Genomic DNA, 23,972 nt, shown 5'->3' on the forward strand with positions numbered 1-23,972 from the left:
TTGAATGAGATATGAGTGTGTGCTTTCATGGAGTGGTATCATTTTCTGTGATTTAAAAAATTAAAGGGTTAGTTTACCCAAAAATGAAAATTAGCCCATGAATTACTCACCTTCAAGTCATCCTAGGTGGATATGACATTCTTCTTTCAGACGAATAAAATCAGAGTTATATTAAAAATGTCCTGGCTCTTCAAAGCTTTATAATGGCAGTGAATGCCATTTTCGAAGGTCATGAAAGTGCATCTATCCATCATACAACTGCTCCACACGGCTCCCGGGGGTTAATAAAGGCCTTCTGAAGGGAAGTGGCGCGGTTGTGTAAGAAAAATATCCATAATTAAAACTTTATAGACTAAAATAACTAGCTTCCGGTGGTCAGCGGTACACAAGTCGACTTGCGCTAAAAGAGTAACCCTTGACGCGATGTATAGGAGCATCGCACGCTTTGACGCCTCTCGCGGATAGTGCTGGGCAACAAACTCAAGCCCCTCTGCTCTTATATTGAAATCCTCCACCTTTTCTCTTTAAAAATTCTTGTTTTAGACTCTAATTCCCGACCAGTGTTTTGTTTTGCACCATCCTCTGCGCTTCTGCGTTCGTCAATACGCATGCGTCAAGGGTTCTAGGGTCGGGGGTTACTCTTTCACAAGTCACAAGTCAACAATTCAAATAAGATTTACACAAACGCATCGATTAGCTTCAGAAGGCCTTTATTAACCCCCCCGGAGCCATGTGGAGCAGTTATATGGTGGATAGATGCACTTTTATGGACTTCAAAAACGACGCAACCATTCACTGCCATTATAAAGCTTGGATTAGCCAGAACATTTTTAATATAACTGATTTTATTTGTCTGAAATAAGAATGTCATTTAAACCTAGGATGACTTGAGGGTGAGTAAATCATGGGCTAATTTTCATTTTTGGGTGAACTATCCCTTTAAGTTCCTCTCTGTTCGTATGGCTTCAGAAGACTTGGAATGCAACAGTTGTTTGCAATACTTTTATACTGTTTTTTTTAATCAGTTTTTGCAATAAATACCTATGACTAATGTACTTTTATTTGCCTGTTACGCATTTTATATCGGTTATAAGTGGGTAGGAGTGGGGATAGGTGCTCTAAAATATCTATTTATAAATATTTATAAAATCCTTTCCTCTTTTACAAATGCTTGATCTGACGCATAAGAAAAAGATTCAGAAAGCAGTGGAGTACACCGCACGTCGAAAAATGATGCTAAAGGGTACACCTTCACGGAGTGGATCGGTGGATAAGATTTTCAGTGGTTAATAAAATTCTGCTCTGTACCTCATACAAAACTATTATATACCACCCCAGAGATACATAAACTATTGTGATTTACACTTGTCTGTCTGTTATGTTTTTCTTTTATAATTGGAAATATTTTTAAGAAAGGTTTATGGATAGGTTTCAAGGTTGGAGTGGGAATAGCAGCCCAAAATATATTTTTAATACTGTATTGTCAAGCTCAAAGCCAAGAATACATGAAATAATGATTTTTCACAATCCTTTTTTTCTTTTGAACAACGCATTTTCAAGATATGATACAATCTGATCAAAGTACTTGAACAACATCTGACCATCAATGATCGGTGTCACAATGTCTATTATTTTTGTCAAAATGTAACAAAAATAGTCCAGACAATAGACATTTGGGACAATATGACATTTTTCCTCGTCATTTTACTTTTGCATTTAACTTTAATTTGCATTTTACGTTTCAAAATCTCAAAGAACCTTTCACACAAAGAGCGATAGCTAATTAAAATAACTTTAATGATAACTATTATCATCCACACCAATGCACAATATCGTTGTTTATTATAAGTGTGTGCTGCAGTTATGCCGTCTGCTGCTTTAAATGCTCAAACTCTTTAAAGAATGATAGATTCTGATTGGCTGTCGATGTATTTATCATTCATCAGCTGGAAAAAGTAATTCTGAAAGTGATTCCAGTGATATTGTGTCTCTTTGCTGTTATATTTGGTGTGAACTCGGGCCTTGCATTTTGACGTTTGCACCCCATTCTATGTTGTTACATTATATTTATTCATTGTGTTTTATAGCTTGACACTTCTTGTCTTGTCATGCAGAAATCTGATTTTACTCTTTGCTCTTTCAGCACGCCTCACACTCTCACGCGGAAAATAAGTCTGTCTGTCAGCTCTTTGAAAGATATTGTGGTATTGTGTTGTCATTTCATTAACTTGAACAGTCCCTCAGCAGAGGCTGAGTTGAAATACATGTTGTGTGGCAGCACGAGGCGGAAGTATCGGGTGTATCGAAAAAAATCCTATTATTAATCTTGTTTACTTTGGCTGATATTGGAAGTTGTGGTGATTGTTTGGGCAGCTCTGGGCGTCTACATTCTGGCAGTCACCAAATCTAATTTATTTTCATGTCATTAGCACATCCCGGTATGAATCCCAGCAGCAGCGTCTGCTGTATCACTGTGGCGGGAATCTAGGGACCTGCACAATCACAGCCCTCATAGTGGGCTTTCTCTCTTTATCTCCGCATGCTTATTTCCACGCCTCTTTGCCTCCATTCTGTCTCTTACAATCGGTTTCTCTTTCTTATCTCTCTATTGCGCTGCCTTTCTGTTTTGTTTCACGGTCTTTAAGGAAATCCATGCAGAGTGGGATTCTGGAGGTTTGGCTTTTTATCGACATTAGTGGAGCACCCACTGAGATTAAATGAAACGCATGCAGCTTCATATATGTCACAGCATTTATAATGTCATCAATCAGCAAACCTGGAGTTGTGGCTGAAATTAAAAGGCTTCTTCCTTGCGCAAATCAATAGAATAGCAATCCATCATGTGATTCCGGTTCTACTAACCTCCCATCTCAACAGACCTTGTACAACCCCAAATCAGAAAAAGTTGGGACAGTATGGAAAACGCAAATAAAAAAAAAAGAAGTGATTTCTAAATTTACTTTGACCTGCAACACATTTCAAAAAAAGTTGGGACAGTAAAGCATTTACCACTTTTTAATGTTGCCATTCCTTTTCACAACACTTAAAAGACGTTTAGGGACTGAAGACACCAAGTGATGAAGTGTTTCAGGTGTAATTTTGTCCCATTCTTCCTGCAAACACGTCTTAAGGTGGGCAACAGTACGGGGTCTTCGTTGTCGCATTTTGCGCTTCAAAATGCGCCACACATTCTCTATTGGAGTCAGGTCGGGACTGCAGGCAGGCCAGTCAAGTACCCGTACCCTCTTCCTCCGCAGCCAGGACTTTGTAATGTGTGCAGAATGTGGTTTTGCATTGTCTTGTTGAAATATGCATGGACGTCCCTGGAAAAGATGTCTTCTTGAAGGCAGCATATTATGCTCCAAAATCTCTATGTACTTTTCAGCATTAATGGTGCCTTCACAGAAGTGCAAGTTACCTTTGCCAAGGGCACTGACACAACCCCATACCATGACAGACCCTGGCTTTTGGACTTGTTGCTGGTAACAGTCTGGATGATCCTTTTCTTCTTTGGTCCGGAGCACACAGCATCCATTCCTCCCAAAAAATACCTCAAATACTGATTCATCTGACCACAGTACACGTTTCCACTGTGTGATGGTCCATCCCAGATTCCTCCGAGCCCAGAGAAGTCGACGGCGCTTCTGGACACTGTTAACATAGGGCTTCATTTTGGCACAGTACAGTTTTAACTGGCATTTGTGGATGTAACTACATATTGTGGTACTTGACAAAGGTTTGCCAAAGTAGTCCTGAGCCCATGTGGTGATATCGCTTATAGATGAATGACGATTCTTGATGCAGTGCCGCCTGAGGGATCGGAGATCACGGTTGTTCAGCTTAGGCTTGCGCCCTTGTCCTTTACGCACTGAAATTCCTCCAGATTCCTTGAATCTTTTAATTATGTTATGCACTGTTGAATGTGAAATATCCAAATCTCTTCCTATCTTTCTTTGAGGAACATTGTTTTTAAACATTTCAATAATTTTCTCACGTATTTGTTGGCAAACTGGCGATCCTCGGCCCATCTTTGCTCCTAAAGGATTAGACCTTTCTTGGATGCTGCTTTTGTACCAAATCATAATTACAATCACCTGTTGACATCACCTGTTTCAAATCACATCATTATTTAACCATTTTACCTCATTACTAGCCCTAAATTGCTCCTCTCCCAACTTTTTTTGAAATGTGTTGCAGGTCTGAATGACAGGAAAGGATGCATATTTACAAATGACATGAAGTTGACCAGACAAAACATGAAATATTTTGTGTTCATATTGTCTGCAATGAAATACAAGTCAAAGTCAATTTAGAAATCACTTCTTTTTTTTTTTTATTTGCGTTTTCCATACTGTCCCAAATTTTTCTGATTTAGGGTTGTAACATTTAGGCCACAAACTAAACTTAAAGACATTCTGACATTCATGCTGACTTTGACTCCAGTTGTTATGCTGAACATATACTCTACCGTTCAAAAGTTTAATTTTTTTTGTGTGTGTGAAAGAAATGAATGTTTATTCAACAAGGACACAATTGATCAAAAGTGACAGTATACACATTTGTAATTTTGCTCAAAATAAATCTTTTCTTTTGAACTTTCTATTCATCAAAAAATCCTGAAAAATGTATCCGTTTCCACAACAAATATTAAGCAGCACAACTGTTTTGAACATTGATAATAATTAGCAGCAAATCCTCATTTTAGAATGATTTTTGAAGGATCATGTGACATTGAAGAGTTAAATTTACAATAGAAAACAGTGCAAATCAAATTGCAATAATATTTCTTTCATTTCTTTCAAAAACATTAAAAAAAAAAACTTTACCAAACTTTTAAATGAGAGTGAACAAACTGTAACTTTTTAGGAGTGAATTTTCAAATTGCAGTGGAAGGAGTGTGTATTTATAAACTTTCAGATTCAATTCCGATTCACAAGCTCTTGATTCAATTCCGTTTTTTGATTACATTTGATTAAACTCCCATTCATTTTCAATATATTTCAGTTCATTTTACTTGCATTTAATGAAAAATCTCTCTTGACTAATGCTGTATGCAGGACATCATCATTTTATAGATTCATTAAGAGAACCTAGTTATTTGTTTCATAAATCACATTACATTGGTAATGATGTATGTTTTGATTCATTGAAAAGAACCTTAATTCATTAGACTCATTTGTTCATGAATCTGATTGCAATGAAGCTCTAGTGGCACTCCTTCCTCCAAAAGATTACTCTTATTGGTTTGTTCTTTTATTGAATCATTTCTTGGTTCTGTAAGACTGCATGAATTCGCTCAAAGGATCGGTAGCGAACCGCGGTGAAGGCCGCACGCGTTCAGTGTCTCAGCTGGAAGAATGGATTTGATTATAATATTCTTTATCTGACTCCATTTATCAATGTTGTCGCATTTAGAAGAGAATCCCAACTGGTTGTTTGATCATTTATATTTGATAGTTAATCATACATTTAATCAATTATACCGTTCCACATTGGAGATAGTTAATAATTACAGATTAATTCAGAAAGGATCAAAAGGTAACAATTTATTAACAATCAAGTAAATGTAAAATGTCAATTACATCATAGACATAAATCTCTTCTAAAAGGAAACACAAATTCTAGTTATGGTTACACTTAAAATAGTTTAAAATAAATGTAAACATAAACCGTCTCAGGTTACGAATGTAACCATTGTTCCCTGAGAACAGGGAACGAGACGCTGCGTCAGCTTCGACGCTACGGGGAACGCCTCCAGCGTGACTGGTGCCTGAAATCACATTGAATCACGTCAATCCTATTGACCGGCGACAGCCTATGATGTCATCAAGGTGCGACCAGGAAGTATATAAGGGAGCCTTGCCAACATGACAGTATCTACTCGTCTGAGGGGACTGTTTTTCGGCAGGCAGGCCCTGCGGCATGGCACAGCGACGCAGCGTCTCGTTCCCTGTTCTCAGGGAACAATGGTTACATTCGTAACCTGAGACGTTCCCTTTCGAAAGGGAACTCGCGCTGCGTCAGCTTCGACGCTACGGGGAACGATATACCCACGCCGCCATGCCGACGGGAGTGCATGCCCACTGGCAGTGACAACTGTCAAGACAAGCAAATTCTACTGAGATGCCTGAACCACTCCCCTTCTGGTCACATTAGGCTGTCAGTGACAGCGCCCCCTACGGTCAAAGCCCAAGCTTATCGCCTGAGAAGGAAACCTTCACACACATGAGTTCCCTCCCAGGCCTTGCTCGAAGGCCTGGAACCAACCCATTCGACTCAGAAGGGGTTCCTTTAAGGGAGCGTGGCAAGGGGACTACGAGGGAACCCTATGCCAGTCACTATTCGGGAGATTATCACCGAATGCCACCAGGGAGACCTGACCAGGTGACCCAGTCTAGTATGGGACACGTAATACGGTCAACCCTGTCTGTACAGTACAGAGCCTCTGGTACTCGCCTCCGAAGAGACATCCCGCTAGGGTGCTGCAAGAAAGGGCAGCATCACCGACTAGCCGGACCTCAGAGACGGGTTATCCCGGAGAGCAGCGCTCAGCGAAGTGCTTTCAAACCCTTGCTAGCGAGGGGAGTCAAGCCGCTCGATCCTCGGATCTACCAAGCACTTATTTTAAAACGTGCTTAGGAGGCCAAAGGCCTTATAGGCTGAATATATCGGGAGGGGCCCCTCGGGACCTACCACCAATAGATCAGCCCCAGGAGGCTGTAAGCTCACAATAGACCCTCGTTTGAGAGGAGCTCATAAGCCTGCCCGGTAGGCAACCATGCCGTAGGTCCCGTCCTGTCGGGACCACATAGCCGCAGTGACACTTCGTCGTGCTAGGGTAAGAACACCGCCTTCAGGTCTCGCAAACGGCCAGAGGCCAGCGCCTGATAGCGGGTAGCCACTAGCTGTCAGCAAAAAAGCCAGTTGTGTGTTCCCGCCTAGGGAACTCGTCCCCCAGGGAGGCCGAGAGAGGCCTCCACCTGGTAACCTGATAGACCGCTCGCGCATCCAAAGCAGCGCTCGTCCTCAGGAAGGCCAAACGGGCCTGATACCTGATCGCAGTCGTGCTAGCCCTCGAGGTAGCTGGGAAGACCAGGGACTCGCTTAATCAGGGAGGCCAAGCGGGCCTACCAACTGCAAGACATCGGGCACTCACAGTTTTCCAAACTGAATGTGCTACTCATAGCGCTTCAAGCTCACCACAGCGGCTGGGGACCGGGAGCTCGCTTTCAGGGAGGTACCATGCCTACCACCTGATAGCAAAAAGTGCCACTTATAGCACTTTATGCACACCACAGCGGCCGGGGAGCCGGCCTCTGCTCATTGACTGGATTCATCCAGGAACCACGAGACCAGAGCGTGCCCTCAGAGGAGGCCACGTGGGCCTACTACTCCAAAGCGAATCCCCTCAGGGAAGCCCGTGCAGCTTTGCCTGATAGCAGCCCATGCTACGATCCGTTACCGAAACTGGGGACCGGGGAACGATTCCAGGGAGGTGCAATGCCTCCACCTGGTAGCAGAGCATGCCGTCCGTCGTGCTTCGCTAACCGTCTCACTCTCGCGCCTGAGAAACAGGGGCTCGTTTTCAGGGAGGCAACAATGCCTACCACCTGATAGCAGAGCATGCCACGCCTAGCGTTTTGTTTCGCCAGTTGTCTCAGCGCCTGAGAATCGGGAGCTCTCTTTCAGGGAGGCAACCGTGCCTATCAACTGAAAGCAAAACGTGCTACTCATAGCACATCACGCTCATTGCCACAGTGACTGGGAACCGGGAGCTTGCTCTCAGGGAGGCCATAATGCCTACCAACCTGATAGCGGAGCATGCTACTCTAAGCATGCTACTCGAAGCACTTCGCGCTCACCATAGTCGACCGGAAGCCGGGAGCTCGCCCTCAGGGAGGCAACAATGCCTACCAACTGATAGCAGGACATGCTACTCGTAACATTCCATGCTCATTGCTACGGCGACCGGGAACCGAGAGCTCGTCGTCAGGGAGGCCACAGAGCCTACCAACCAACGGCAGAAAAGTGCTTATCCATAGCGCTCCATGCTCATTACCACAGCGACCGGGAACCGTGAGCTCATCGTCAGGGAGGCCACCATGCCTACCACCTGATAGCAGAAGGTACTACTCATAGCACTTCATGCTCACCGCCACAGTGGCTGGGAACCGGGAGTTTGCCTCCAGGGAGATCACTCAGGGAGGCCGGATGAGGCCTACTACCTACTAACACTCGTGCTAGCCATCCAGTGACTGGGGCCCAGGAACGCCATCCGCAGAGGAGGTCAAGTGGGCCTGCTTACCCCACAGCAGGCCCATAGGGAGGCCCAGTAGCGCCTACCACCTATTCAGCAGCTCGTACCAGCCGTCGAGGGACTTAATGCCTATGGTGCCCCCTCAGGGGAGACCAAGCAGTGCCTGCTGACCACAGCAGGCTCTCAGGGAGGCCAAACAGGGCCTAACTCCTGAGCGAAGGAAACCCAGACTGGGAGCCTACCCCTCAGGGAGGCCTGGCAGGACCTGTCCCCCCGAATAGGGGGTCTGCTTCAGATTCCAAGGATCCTGCCGAAACTCTAAGAAGGCTGGCTGCTGCTACCTGGGCTGACGGCAGCTGTCTGCTGCTGACGAAGGCCTGGAAATCCAGTTAACACCTGGGGACTCATCCCCAGGGCCAATGACGGGTCACTGCTGACGTCGACACCAGTGGAGAAGAGCCTCCGAGGCCCACTCGTGGGCCATAGTGTCGGGACTTTCCTGCAAGGAGGCCGGTTAACGCCTACTACCTGTCCTGAAGTCCAACTGCCCAGACCGTCCAAGCTGGCCACTCAGAGCCAGCTGGCTCCTATGCCCGCACCTGGGGCTGGCTCCATCCCAGAGGCAGCTAGGGACAACCTGCTTCGCCGTGTCCTAGGGCCCCCAGGACGGCGCAGTCTCTTGGGCAGTGCCTACAAACATGGACCTAATCACATTGCCAACAGCAGTGTACTCAGCAGAAGTGCTCAGCAAAGACCCTCTGAGCGAGGGGAGTACAACTTACGTCACCTGCATCGGGGCGGCTGTCTTTCTTTCCATGCAGCGGCCAACCTTGATTGCGAGGGCGTCAGCCATTGGCAATGCTCGGGCCTCAGGGGACCATCCGACCAGAACCGTACAGACAGAAGGATTATCCGATGTTCTGCTCAACCCGGGCCCTAAAGGAGGTGAAGCAGAGACATAAAGCAAGGGAACAATATCACAGGAATGTGAAAACCCACCGGCCGTACCATCCTCCAGGAAGAGGCCGGGGGCCGCCAGCAGATGGCGGCCACCAAGCTCCGAAAGGCGGAAACAGCAGATAAAGTCTAGTCGCAAACCGGCGAAAGACGCTTAATTCCACCCCACGACCACTGGCAAAGTCGCTGTCTCCTGCAACATCCTCGTCTGCATTACACGTGACCCCAGAACGCAGAGAAGGGGGCGGGCCTTGGCCGGACGACTCTGTAACAGAGGAGGCTGAAACAAGGATGCATAAACAAGACCATGTTCTTAATTAAAAAGACAGGCCAGGGGCGAACATCTTTATTAAAAGGGGACGCGCCCATCCTTGACAAAGCCTAGGCCAAGTGGTGCGACATAGGTCCGCACTAGATCTACTCAGGGCCCGGGAAAGAAATATTATCACCTCTAATATTACACAATGAGGCCCCAAAAACCCCTTTCCCAAAGCCCCGCAGAGCTGGGCGCAGATCTCACTACAGCTCGTGCATTAGCGCGTACCCGGTCTTCAGCTACTTTTCAGTTTACGCTAGGAAAAACGCAGCTCGCCCCTTACACTACAAGCCCTCAGGCGAGAGCGCGATTCAGTTACCCAAACAATGGGGAAAATATAGCACGGAGAGGCAGCAAACTCTCTAGCAGAAAGTGAAGTATTCACACACAACCATCATAATGTTGCAAAGAAGATCATTCTTAGCTTACTCACGGGGAGCTGCAGGCCCTGCGAAGATCCAGCGGCGATCCAAATTTCCCCAAAAAACCTCTCAGGCGAGCGAAGGTATAGGAGTTCTGAAAAACATAGTTTTGAAAATGTTTCACCCTCAGCGAGGGGACTCACCAATCGCTCCCAGCGGTGCTTCCAGCCAGCCATAGGCTAGTATCCGCCCGCCATCCTGAGGGGGGCGCTCTCACAACCAAGCCAGGCGGGCCGGCAGAACTTTTTCTCACATTTTCTGCTCATCAGAGGTCCACCGGCCTGATGTAATGCGCCCGTGGGAAAAACCAGAGGAAGGGAAAAAAGGCAGCGTTCATCTCCGCGCTCCTCGGGGGGTGGAGTCCGCTGCCTGCGCTGGTTCCGGTTACCAGCCCCGGCTTCCTTCCTCTTCCTGTTGCGGGTGTCCCGCCTCCCCTGCACCCCAGTCCTCCGCGGGGGGCGCTCGAGAGGCGACGCTGCTCGCTATTCCCGTCTCCAGCCCTCAGACTGGGACGGGCCGGGGACACCCGACTGCCTGTCCGCGGTCCCGGACCTCAGCGGGATGCATGTTCTGAATGCCGCCAAGCGCGCCTCCACCTCTCCGAACTTTCCCATCACCACCTCCACGGAGGTGCCGAAAAGTTCAGATGGCGAAACCGGGGCATCAAGGAGAAAGGACTTATTTTTCTCCCCGATGCCCAAACGGTTAAACCACAGATGTCTCTCCGTGGCCACCGTCGCCACCATCGGCGCTATACTGTACGGTGGCCCGGAGAGAGAAAAACCGCGGTCCGGCGCGACTCGACTACCGCCTCAGGGGGTCCCTCCCCCTGATCGAGGTCCCTCGACAGGTCCGCCTAGTAAGCCTGCAACACCGCTGTGGTGTGCGAAGCCGCTGCAGCGTGACCCATTGACATGTACGCCGTGTCAATCAGAGACCGGCAGGGTGGGAGCTCTCAGTGCCGCCGGCCGCCCAGAGGCGAGATAAAAATAACATCTCGTCCACGGGCGGCACCGACACATACTCAGCCTAGCCCCCGACATCAGCGAAACTTCGCTAGATGACGTCGACAAATGCGGGGCCGAGTATGGTTTCTTCCATCCCCTCGAGATCTGCAGACGGAGATCTGGAAGGAATGGAAGACTCCCAGGAGTTGGGAGGTCATGGGCGGAGAGAAACCGATTGTCCGAACTGTTTGGACGCTCAGCCTCTCTCCTACGCGCCGCCAAGGCAGCTGCAGTCTACCCGCCGCGCATTCCATGACCTCCAGCAACTCCCCGTACATGGGACAGGATGGTTTGAGAAGCTTCAGTATCTTAAACTGACTCACCCATCCTCTGCTCGCGTGGAAGAGCAGCAGACGAGGAGGAGACATATAAATCCTATTTTTCCTCCTCCGAAGTCTGCCTCTCGCGATCTTGATCGTCCTCGAGAACCACGTCTGTCTCCAAGCGACGAGCCAGATCCATCTAGGAACCACATGCTTATGTTTAGACGCCGCTCAGCCTCAGCTCGAGCAGGGTCGTTCCCAGATGCTGAAAACCTCTCCCCTCGAGAAGAGGTCCAGACGAGAGCAGAGCGTTCCAGAGGAAAACGCTCGCAAAACTTTCCACAAGAGGTTCGCAAACCTCTCGTGCATGCCCTTCTCCCAGACAGTAAAAGCAAAGTGTGTGTGTATCCAAAGCGAAAGCTACCTGGTACACATTCAAAACACACCTGCAGAAGTGGCGTTGCTTCTCAGCACACTTCATTGCTATCCTCTTTGTAGACGTTTCACGTGAAGACAGGCAAAAACAGTCCCTGAAGACGAAAAGATACTGTCATGTTGGCAAGGCTCCCTTATATACTTCCTGGTCGCACCTTGATGACATCATAGGCTGTCGCCGGTCAATAGGATTGACGTGATTCAATGTGATTTCAGGCACCAGTCACGCTGGAGGCGTTCCCCGTAGCGTCGAAGCTGACGCAGCGCGAGTTCCCTTTCGAAAGGGAACTTTAATTATGCTCAGTAGGCCTCTGCCTAGAATGGAGAGAGAGAGAGAGAGAGAGAGAGAGAGAGAGAGAGAGAGAGAGAGAGAGAGAGAGAGAGAGAGAGAGAGAGAGAGAGAGAGAGAGATTTTAAGCAGCCATATGGGAATGGGTGATATGCCTCTAATGTTAGCACAGGCTCACCTTTCAAACAAGTAATTAAACAAAGGAGGAGTTTGCCAACATTTAGATTTCCTTGTAGTGCTGCCATCTTTGTTCAACAGCTATGAAGAAGTAGGTGGCTGCATTGAACGACAGCCAACAAACCTGAATACGTGTGAATCTGGAAATCATCAGAGACTCAGAGTGTGGGTGGCTGCATTTGCTAATTTATCCTCAAATTGGGTTTCATGCTAAATATATTGTGTTATTAATCCACCTATTCACTGGTGGCTACCAGACGTCAATGTTGACAACAGGTGTCTTCACTTAAATTAAAGATGCTTTCATGATTTGCACCACATCGCTGTAGATAACTCACCATGCACTATTAATTCATCATGCTCCAGACTGATTTAGTTGTTTTTGTGCATCCAAATTCAAAATGGAAGTTTCTGTTGCAAAACTCTTCTGCTAGATGTGACAATTTTTTATTATACTGAGTGTCACGTTTTTCTCCCTTGTGTCTTTCTCTCTTTCTTTATTCTTCACTTCACTTTCTCCGTTTCTCTCTCAGATCAGTCAGATGCTGGGGAATGAGATCAAGTTTGCGGTTCGAGAGCCTGTGGGACTGAGGTAAGAAAACATCCCTGTGCTGTTCCACCGCTCACTCCTCACTGTGGTGCTTAGGGGAGATTGCTCTCATACACCTCATTTATTACATTCTGCCTTGGGTCACCAGTGCAGAAAATAGCAGGACTTTAATTAAAGCACAGTTACTTTGACAGACCACAGCTGAGCCAGCTGAACCCTGAACGATAATTGTACAAATTCAGCTTCTGTTTAAATTTTGTCTTTCTTCGGACACTAAAGCAAATGGTTTATGTAGAATCCCCGGCAATGTTATTAGCTCCTAATTTCTGTGCATTAGCTGTGTCGTTCGTGAAGTCTCCATACCTCAGTTTGCATTTTGCACCATTCGGTAACATAACACATTTCTACTATGCATTCAGTGAGGTCCAAAAAGTCTGAGACCACTAGTGAAAATGCTACTATTTCGCATTTTTCTTATTAAAAGCATTTTTAAATGATAGTTTACACTATTGTTCAAATATATGGAGTCTGTAAAAATGGTTAATCTTTTATTTTATGTTCTCTTAATGTTATTTATTTCATTATTTGGAAAAAAAAAATAGGGTACAATCTAAAATATTTCTTATTAATTTATCTGACCTTCTGTAAAAAGTATCATATAATCAGTGTTACAAATGTATTTATTTGATTAGTTACCCAAAATAGGGTAGAATCTAAAAAATGTAATATTAATATTTTCATTTTATATTAAAAGGGTCATATGAGAAATCACAGTCTTTTGTTATGTCACAAACTGTGTATTTAGTTTGACTCTTTTGTTGTTGTAGTTTGGTTATCGTCAGTTTCCTGTCTCCTTTGTCCCTAGTTTCCCGCCAGTCATCAGTTTTCATGGACACTCATTAATCATCAGAGCCGTTTGTCATCGTCTCATTATCACTGTGTATTTAAGTTCCTCTGTGTGCTCACTTCAGTGTCCGGTATTGTTGTGTGTTACACGCTGTCATGTTACCTGTTTATTTATCTGTGGATCTCTTGAGCTTGTTTTATGTGAAATACCTTTATTTTGGAACGTTTTGAATCTTCATCTTTATCTTTATCAACTGGACCTTGACGATAAACATGCTGCAAGTTTTATAGCTTGAAAACGTCCTCCTTACACTCTAAAAAAAACACTAAAATACACCCAATTTGGGTTGTTTTCAACCCAAGGACAGAACACATTTTGGGTTAATTTTACCCTGGAAATTGGGTTGTTTATTTAACCCAGCATAGTTAATACTAGTTTTTTACATTATATTATATCATACATTAATTAATGTTTACGGATTCACTTATCCTCTATACTTTAAAAAAAAAATTGACACAAACACTGGTTTGCATGATAATTCCTTTATTTTCAATCTTTTTTTTACAGTATAGCGATATATCATTTTTAAATGCATATTGCCAACATTTAAGGTCTTTTATCAAATATTAGAAGTAAAAATGAACCATTTAGAAGTAATTCAGGTGTAATCGACCAGTCTCTGTTGTCCCATTTCCACCGTAACGGTGCTGGATCTCGTGCCGGAGCCTGTATCATGTTCAGCGGGGGAACTTCTTACTTCAGACTACCGCCCTGCGTTTCACTCGTAGATGAAATATGCAGTGACTGGCTCCATAACCTGTCCATAAACAATCAGTGTAGGTAATCACTCATTTAGGTGACTCTCATCGCATCCTGTATTTTGCTTAAAATTAAACGATATACAGTGCAATAACAAATTTATAGATAAAATAAAATGTACACAACCCTGTATTTTGCACCAATTTTGCAGACATGCAACCAAGCTTCACTGCTCTCTCCTGAAGAGATGCAAAAAGCCCACATTTAATAACTCAAGCCCTGGGTTAAGTCTGACCCAGGATCTGGGTAACACAAAAACTACCCAAACACTGGGTTGTTACGTCTGACCCAGGATCTGGGTTACACAAAAACTACCCAAACACTGGGTTGTTACTTCTAACCAAAACTACTACTAGAAAAAATAACCCAAGATTTTTGAGAGAGTATTATAGACAAAGCTTTTGCATATGCTGTTATTATATTTGTTATTTCTACTTCTTTCCAGGCACAGAACACTTATTTTTTGAAAGTTGTTCAAGTGCGAGAAGATCCTGTTGTAATGTTTAATAATTTATTTTATAATAAAAAAAAAATTGCTTTGAAGAAAAAGTGGATTTTTGTTTGTATGCTGTCAATTATAGTTCTTAGAAAGAAAATCGGAATCTGCAAAAATCGGTATCGGCCGATCTCATTAACAAAAAATCGGAAATCAGAATCGGCCAAGAAAAATTGCAATCAGTGCATCCTTATTGCCAAGTCCACTGGGCTACTTTAACACTGTTTTAAATCACTGTTGCTGCGGGCTATTTTACATGTCTGCGGGTTGAAGTGACCCCAATAAAGTGATATTTAGCCCCGGTAATCCGAATTTTAGCAGGGATACAGGGATGCTGATTTTACCCCCCCTTTTGGGCTAGTTTTGTGTAGCAATTGGGCAGGTTTTGATGTGAAAACCTGGCAACCCTGACTGGTTGTGAGCGTCACATCAAAAGCACACAGAACCCATTATAATCACTGACGCTGGATGCAGTATACAGATGTGCGTTCAGTTTCTGACTTACTCCACTTGAGTCTGTCGACAACAGGACAAATGGAAGAGTGAAAGAATGTGTGCTTTGACGCGTTCAGTTTAAACAGCTGGTTTGTGTCTCTGCACAGACTTCAGAAGGATCCCAGCGACGAAAACCAGTGGATGTTTTATTTTAATGGCGTCCTGTATTACATCGGAGGATTATATGTTTGTTCGGAGCATTTTGCTTTGTAATCGAGGCACAGTGTAATGCAAAGACACTCGTTGAATGATGAAGCAGCCGACTGCCCTGAATCTGACAGCAGCTGCTTCACAAACCGCAAATAAATGATTTCATAATGCACACTTACAAAAATATAGGCCACATCATTTTATTATCATACAGCGGCCAACAAATAGACAAAAGTGCAAAAGGGTTGGACCTGAAAACGTTCTGCTGCACTTTGTACACTTTTGCAAAGTTTCTCTCAGTTTATTTCCAGGTTTAAATGCAATTTTGAATCCCGGTCTGAGGCTTTTAAATCCCTCTGTATAGCATTGATAAACAGGCCATGGTATTTTCGAAAAGAGTGAGATGTTTTCTCTACTGACTCTGATGTTTTTTTCTTTCTCAAGGTTATGGATTCTCTTCTCTGCTGTGGTTTTCACAGTCATGGCCCTTATGGTGAGTTTCAGCACTTGAAGCTCTATAAGTTCTCAGGACCATTGCTTTCTTACCATCTTCAGTGTCTCAATGCGTCTATTCATCATTAAGTGATTTTGTGTGTGTGATTTCTAGGCCCTGGCCTTCCCCAACCAGCTGTATGAGGTTGTATTTGATCAGGAGCAAACAGCCACCAGTGTCTCAATACGCCTCTATGGAGGAGCCATTCTCAGTAAGTCATATTCATCTCATTCTGTGTTTTTAACCCTTAATCGTCCCTTGGGGTCCAGTTGACCCCACTGGACTTTTCCTCCATTTTTAAAAAGTGTTCCCTTCATCTCAGGGCCATGAGACTCTGTGACTTTTCCTAAATAATCTAATCTAATCTAAACATGATTTTCATACATAAATGAAGGACTAATACTAGAGCACAAATGCAATATGGAACAAGCATGTTCACTCACACACACACACACACACACACACACACACACACACACACACACAAACACAAACACAGGTGTCTGGAGCATTTTTTTTTTATTTTGGCAATGAATGGGAAAATGTAAAAAATGCACTTTGTTTGTTAAATAAAATCAACTAAATCCAGTGTAAATCTGAAAATGTCTACATTTATATCAAGATCTTGTCCTAGAGCATAAACACAAAGTGGAACGACCTTTCTGTCTCATACACACACACACACACACACACACACACACACACACACACACACACACACACACACACACACACACACACACACACACACACACACACACACACACACACACAAACACACACATGTGTGTGACTGCAACAGAGAGCATTTTTATAGAAACTGGCAAATAAAATCAACAAAACTGGCATAAATGAAGGACAAATACCAGAGCACAAATGCAACATGGAACAATCATGAGAAAGAGAGGGAAAAGGGCAAATAAAAGAAAGATGAAAGGCAGCTTAACTTTTGCATAACTTCCCTATGGACCTCTAGTGAATAATGTGGTCATTGCACACTTTCTCTTTAACTATAATTCCTAAAGTTTTTCCACAAACCTACAGATGGCGGTATTCTATCCCTAACACATAGAGCAATGTCCAAAAACTATTTATATTTATTTAAGATCATAATTCAAGTGATTTTTTCATTGCCAATTTATGACATAGTTAAGTATTGGTGCAGTAAATAGGTAAAAAACTACCAAATACCCACAAAAACACAGCATAAATGTATAGCTGAGAAGTAAATAAAAAAAATTATATATAGTTTTCCATGTAAAAAATTTATATTTCCTTATGCAATCGCTCTGTAAAAGTTTGGGGTCTATCTGACCCCAAGGGACTCAAACGTAAACCCTGAGGGACGATTAAGGGTTAATAACGCAGCATTACCTAATGACCTATCACAGCCTTAGTTAGAAGTTGCCAATTTATTGTTGGGCTGCAAACAGACTCCTCTGTCTTTTTACCGTTCTACTCAAAGGGCTCTTAGTACGTGTGTTTTTGTGTTTAAGCGAGTAAATGGTCAGTGGATTGTGAAGGGAAGCAAGGAGGAAATATTCCCTGCAGGACTGCACGCTCCCCGCTGCTCATTCATTTAATTGCACATTAAATGGGACTCGTTCTGGCCCACTGCAAACCACAAATTTGCACAAATTAGTACTGCAATTATTCCCCTCTCTACCTGCTACCTTTTCATTTCTTGCCATCAAAAATTAAATGGATGAGACATGTTTTTAATATTACTCATTAATCCTCCTGGTAATTGCTAAATCTGTCAGTACATGTCAGCCGCTGTTCTTTTGTGACTCTGTGTACAGGAAGTAGAGCTGCATGATTCTGGATAAATTGAGAATCATGCATTTTTTTTATCCTCACACCATTCTGAACAGACAACTAAACAAATTGCTGTAGTCTATTTAAAATGTTTAATTAATCTGAATGGTTTGAATAAATGATTTAAAGACTCGCTCATAAAGACTTCACTTGTTTCATTACTAGATGAATCAGTGTTTTTGAACGGATCTCTTGAATGAATGATTCGGTGCAGGGTTTCCACGGGTCTTAAAAAGTCTCAATTTGACCTTCGAAAAATGTAAAGGCCTTAAAAATAGCTTAAATTGGAGCAGAAAGTCTTAAATTCAATAGCATGGCATTAAATTAGGACGCTATGTTTTTGGCGATGGGGAAAACGTGTATGGAATCACAGAATCCATTCATAATAATGGAGTTCAGAATTTGGCAAAAAAAAATATGGAATTTGAAAAAAATATATGTAATTCATAGGGCCCTAAAAATTTATTCTTTCTTAAACTTTTAATAAATTGCTGTTAAACTGTATGTTTCATGATTTCAGTTAATTTGACTATTTATTAATTTAACCGTTAAAAAGGAAAATAATAAATAATAAAAAAAGATTTTTATAGGGATCTAAATTAAATTCCAAAATTAAATTGCATGTTCTGCAAAATAAATATAATATCTTCCTTTTTATTTTTGTTTTCCAGTACAAATATCTAAACATCCTTAAATCAAGATATTTACTTGCGATGCAAACTGAAGAAATTAAGAGAAATTAAACAAGATTAGGGGAGTTTATGCTTAAAACAAGTACAAATATATGTCATTGGTTATGAAAATGACTTTTTTATATAATTACTAATTCATTTGAATTAAGTTTATTTTTCTGAACCCATTGGCAGATATTTGTTCTTGTTTTATTCATAAAATCACTTTCAGATATCTTCTCTCATGTAATTTTGCTTCTCAAGTAAATGCATCTTGATTTAAGAATCTTTTAGATATTTGCACTGGAAAACAAGACAAAACTGAAAAACAACATCACTTTTTTGCAGTGTGATCAGACGGTACAGTAAAAGTTATTTCCAAATTTTAGTGTTTGGGAGCAGAGCTAATCAAATATGCTATTTCTTTGAAAAATAATGGAAATTGTATTTTCAAACGTTGTATTTTCAAACGTGCTTCCTAGACATGTACGTTTAGAGAACATATTGATGTATGTTCCCTTCAAATTATTCCTTAAATTAGCTTTAATTGGTCTTTAAAAAGGTCTTACGTTTACCTTCAGAAAACCTGCAGAAACTCTGCAATGACAAATACATATGTTTAAAAGTCTTGTCAAAACCTGGTGGCGTAACAATGTAATCGATACAATAATTGAAGCTACTCCATGCTACCATTTTAAAAGTTGATTTAAAGGTGATTTAAAAGGGTTTGATCGCTTAATAATAGTATTAATTTCTTTTAACAAATCGTTCTGATCCAACCTTTTGAACGGTAGTGTATATTTCTCACACTACCTCATGTTTTGCTCTTTTTGGCAGGTCTCTCTCTGATCATGTGGAATGGCTTGTACACTGCTGAGAAGGTCATCATCCAGTGGACGTTACTTAGCGAGGCCTGCTACTTCGCCATCCAGTTTTTAGGTTGGTATCAATGAGAACTAGAGTCTTATGTATGCTGTATTTTGTCAGCTCTAGATGGGCTCTGAAATGTTATGATGACACTGCCCTCTTGTGGTTGTGGTCTCTCAATGGATTTATTCAATACAGTACATACACTACACATACATTATATATTGTAATGTACATTTTCTGATAATTTTTACACGTATAGTAGCTTGAAAAGTTTCAAGAAGTAATATTAGTTTCTATTTTTATGTATAGTAACTATATATACAGTAGTAAAACAATTTTATATTGAGCAAATATGGTAGTACAATAGCATTATCAACAAATAAACTTCCTGACTGTAGTTTTCCACCTGTTACATGACTACTTGCCAAATAAATCAATGAAAAATGTATACTGAAATTGTTTTAGTCATCCGTTTATTATCTTGCTTTATGAATTTGCATTAATAAACTTTTTTGTATTAGCTTTATTAACTTATTATTTACAGTGTAACATGTAATTTTTAATACCGTTAATATCAAAAACAGAAAACCGTGATCATTATAGGGTTAGGGCCATTATACAAAAATACTGTCATAATTTACCAATCAGAATCAAGTATCCCAGAGAGCCATGTAGCATTTCAAAATGTTATGGTCAGTGCCCCCCCCCCCCTTTTTTGTTGAAAGAAATGTATATTTTGATATAGAAAAGTTCTGTAAATTAATCAAAAGTGACAATGAAGACAATTATGTTTCAAAAAACAATATTTAAAAAAATATGTAGTTTTGAACTTTCTATTCATCAAAGAATCATGAAAAAAAAACAGTTTTCAACATTGATAATAATCAGAAATGTTTGATAATCAGCAAATCAGCATATTTGAATGATTTCTAAAGGGTCATGTGACACTGAAGACTGGAGTAATTATGCTGAAAATTCAGCTTTGATCACAGGAATAAATTACATTTTAATTATATTCAAATATAAACAGTTATTTTTAATTGAAATTGTATTTTACAATTTTACCGTGTTTTGATCAAGTAAATGCAGCCTTGGTCAGCATAAGAGACTTTCAAAAACATTGAAATTTCTTGCTGACTCCAAATATTTGAGCAGTAGTGTAAGTCTTTTAGTAATCGTGATATTTATAATCATTTACCATGTTTCCTCAAAACTATCTTGATATTTTGATCATGTATGTCTGTGTTACAGTGACCTCCATCACTCTGCTGGAACTGGGCTCCCTTCCAAACGCTGCCATCCTCCTCCTCCTCAGTCGCGTATTCTTCCTCACCGTCACGCTGTCCTACTACTACCATCTGGGACGCCGGCCCAAGAAGATCTGAGAGCCCCCGCACACACCGTTACCACACACACCTGGTGCTCGGGGAGCTGAGCGACGGGCCGCTGGGCTGGAGTTTCCATCAGGAGCTTTGAACAGTGACACAGTCAAACAACATCAACCTGTTCATCTGGCGTTGAGCCTTACCGCAAGGACCACGCCAACCGGGCCTTTGTTTTAATTTCAACTCGCACACAACACAGGAGTTTGTCTTAACAGAGCAAACTTTTTTTTTTTTTTTCTATGGGAAATGCATTTTTTATTTCTGATACACAGTGTAGCCCTCCTCATTCAGAGTTTATCACGTAAAGTGTTGCACACCGTAGCCGAGCTTGAAATGCTGGCGTTATTGTCCGTAGCTGTTAATAAACAAAACTGTAAATCATTTCATGTAATAATGCCAATGACTTTGAGCTTGTAGTCATGTGACGTGTGTGAGGTTGGCTAGTAAACACTAGAATGTGTGTTTTCCGTGCAGGTCGTTCAGTATTTGAGCAGTAGGAACATTGTCACTGGTTGGTGTATCTGTGTCACACTGAACCAGGAACAACGTGGAATGAGTTCTCACATGGGAATGATTATGAAAAGCTGCGTTATACCTTATGGATGACAGACACAACAAGTTAGTTTGTTTGGCTAGCTAGTTGGTGCATTGATCTTGAAACCCCGTTTAGTTGCACTGTTTCAGGAACTTCATTGTTAAGAACTAATTATTCACATTTCAGATAAAAACTTTATCCGTATTTTTTCTCACTGTCAACTTCGTTTTCATCAAGATTTCCAAGTGTATATGAACAAAGACTTTTTCTTTAAGTAGTAATGCCACAGAAAACGGTTGTGTAGCACAATGGCATGTTTCATTCATTTTAACAAGCAATGTAGCAGTATTTTCCCTCACGTATCCCTAATATTGCCTTAATATGCTAAACTGCACAAGCGTTCCACATGTCAGCACACTGCCAGTTGTTTGGATTCCTCAAAAGAACTGTATATGTACATATTTTTTGTTGATTTGCAATTTTCCAGTTGCTTATTTATTGGCCTGCCCAAAAGTTTTTGCATACAGGGTTTATGGTATCACGTGCATGTTTATTGAGTTTCTGAGTTGTTCAGTCATTGTATGACAATTCTTCTTGTGCAAATTCTGCTGAGACGCACTGCAAAATCAAAATGAACGGTGTGTGTGTGTGTATTTACACGTTTGCTGCCTTGTGTGTATTTGCTATTATTTTTGAAATCGTCCATTAGTTACTACAGTGACATCTTCCGCTAAAAGCATAATAGAATTGAGAGCTTTTTATAACTTTTAAAGGAACACGCCGACTTTTTGGGACTTAAGCTTATTCACCGTATCCCCCAGAGTTAGATAAGTCCATACACACCATTCTCATCTCCGTGTGTGCCATAACTCTGTCTGACGCACCCACCGCTAGCCTAGCTTAGCACAAAGACTGGAGGTAAATGGCTCCAGCTAGCCTACTGCTCAATAAGTGACAAAATAACGCCAACATTTTCCTATTTACATGTTGTGATGTGTATAGTTACATCGTAATAATCAAGGAACTTTGCTCCCGTACTATGGGTGCACAGGCAGAATGATATTACACAGCGCCTGAAAATAGGCTAACTTCCGTCAACATATCCAACGTGACAACCTGCTTGCACAGAGAATGTGCTGGGGACTATTTTCAGGCGCTGTGTAATATCATTGCGCCGCTGCACTCATGGTACGGCACAAAGTTACTTGATTAGAGTAAGGAATGAGAGTATAGTTCCTAGTCATATCGGTCTAGAACATCGCAACTTTAAATTTTCCGTTGGTCTTAGGACACAATGTAACTATACACATCACAACATGTAAATAGGAAAATGTTGGCGTTATATTGTCACTTATTGAGCAGTAGGCTAGCTGGAGCCATTTACCTCCAGTCTTTGTGCTAAGCTAGGCTAGCGGTGGGTGCGTCAGACAGAGTTATGGCACGCACGGAGATGAGAATGGTGTGTATGGACTTATCTAAGTCTGGGGGATACGGTGAATCAGCTAAAGTCCCAAAAAGTCGGCGTGTTCCTTTAATAGCGTAACTTGGATATTAGAAAAATGTTGATTGGCTATATTGAAGGAAGCAATACTTTTAGCAAGAACCTAGACAGGAAATGTCTGTTAAATGTTTGTTGTTTTCATATATGATAGAGCCTCAGTGGAGAAAAAAGTCTGTTTGTGTACAGTACGTGGACAAAAGTAGCAGTGACTCTTTCCAAGGTTTAATTGGGTTTTTGCATTTAGCTTAATAAAGAAGGTCCAGGTGCTTCTTTCACAACCCGGTTTGATTTAGTCTCTTTGTTGTCTTTACTTGCGAACAGGTTCATAGTTCAAATCTCAGTGCAAACCTTTCCTCTTACTGTCCTGAAAATATATCGTCTTTGACACAACCAAACCAATCCCAAGTAGTAATTCAGAATAAGCACGGCTGTTACTGTATGTTCTGTCTCTCTCATTAAAAAGAAAGCTCTCGTCCCTCTTAACACTCTCCCAGCTAAATAGGATGACGGCAAATGGCAAACATGAATCATTTGTTATTCGCGTCTCCAGATGAGAATTGTGTTGCCATGCTATTAGAAATAAATATCCGTATGCTAGTGGCTTCAGCTGTCTGCCGACGGTATACGTAATGCCTCTGAAGGGATGTTAATGTACTTTTTAAATGTGTGTAAATATTTTATTGAGAAAAATGTTATTGTTATGGAACTGCATCGGTATCTTTTTTGGAATAAAGAAAATGTACATTTATTGCAACTGTCACTCAAGGTCTTTTGTTGTTGTTGGATCATGAGCTTCCACCTCGCAGTAGCTTTAGCTTTTTTTGTTGGCATATACAACTGAAATCTTGCTTTGAACCATTGCCAAAAGAAAAAAAGAGACCTACTATGGTCTCAATTAGGTCCTTGCTGAATTATAAAGGTTATTTGTTATAACCTTAGCACTTTGTGACACGTATTCCAGGGACTGTATTTTGTAGCTTTTCCAAGAATTTGTACCCCCTTGAGCTTTTGTATTAGTAATTTTTCAGAAAATGCCGCTCCAGAAACTTTAAAGATTTTATTTATTTGTAATACTAATGGTTATGTATTATCATTGAGGTTTAAAAAAAATACTCTTAATCTACAGCTGTGGCCGATAGATAGATGTGTTTATGGGTATTTCTGACCATTCTTCTAGAAGTGCATTTGTGAGGTCAGGCACTGATGTTGGACGAGAAGG

At 42.0% G+C, this 23,972-nt stretch overlaps 1 protein-coding gene across 1 annotated transcript in view; it reads left to right on the forward strand.

Moving 5' to 3' along the window:
- The window catches only part of tp53i11b (tumor protein p53 inducible protein 11b), a 132,607-nt gene extending 109,107 nt beyond the window's left edge, over positions 1-23,500 (forward strand). The window contains exons 3-8 of the mRNA XM_079825030.1: positions 12,657-12,715; positions 15,925-15,973; positions 16,088-16,184; positions 19,300-19,401; positions 20,584-22,108; positions 22,665-23,500. Coding sequence (XP_079681156.1) covers positions 12,657-12,715; positions 15,925-15,973; positions 16,088-16,184; positions 19,300-19,401; positions 20,584-20,717 — 441 coding nt within the window. The 3' untranslated portion in view covers positions 20,718-22,108; positions 22,665-23,500. The remainder of the gene's footprint in view (positions 1-12,656; positions 12,716-15,924; positions 15,974-16,087; positions 16,185-19,299; positions 19,402-20,583; positions 22,109-22,664) is intronic.
- Positions 23,501-23,972: the final 472 nt, after the last annotated feature.

Source organism: Gobio gobio (assembly GCF_949357685.1).
Source record: "Gobio gobio genome assembly, chromosome: 9".
NCBI lineage: Eukaryota > Metazoa > Chordata > Actinopteri > Cypriniformes > Gobionidae > Gobio > Gobio gobio.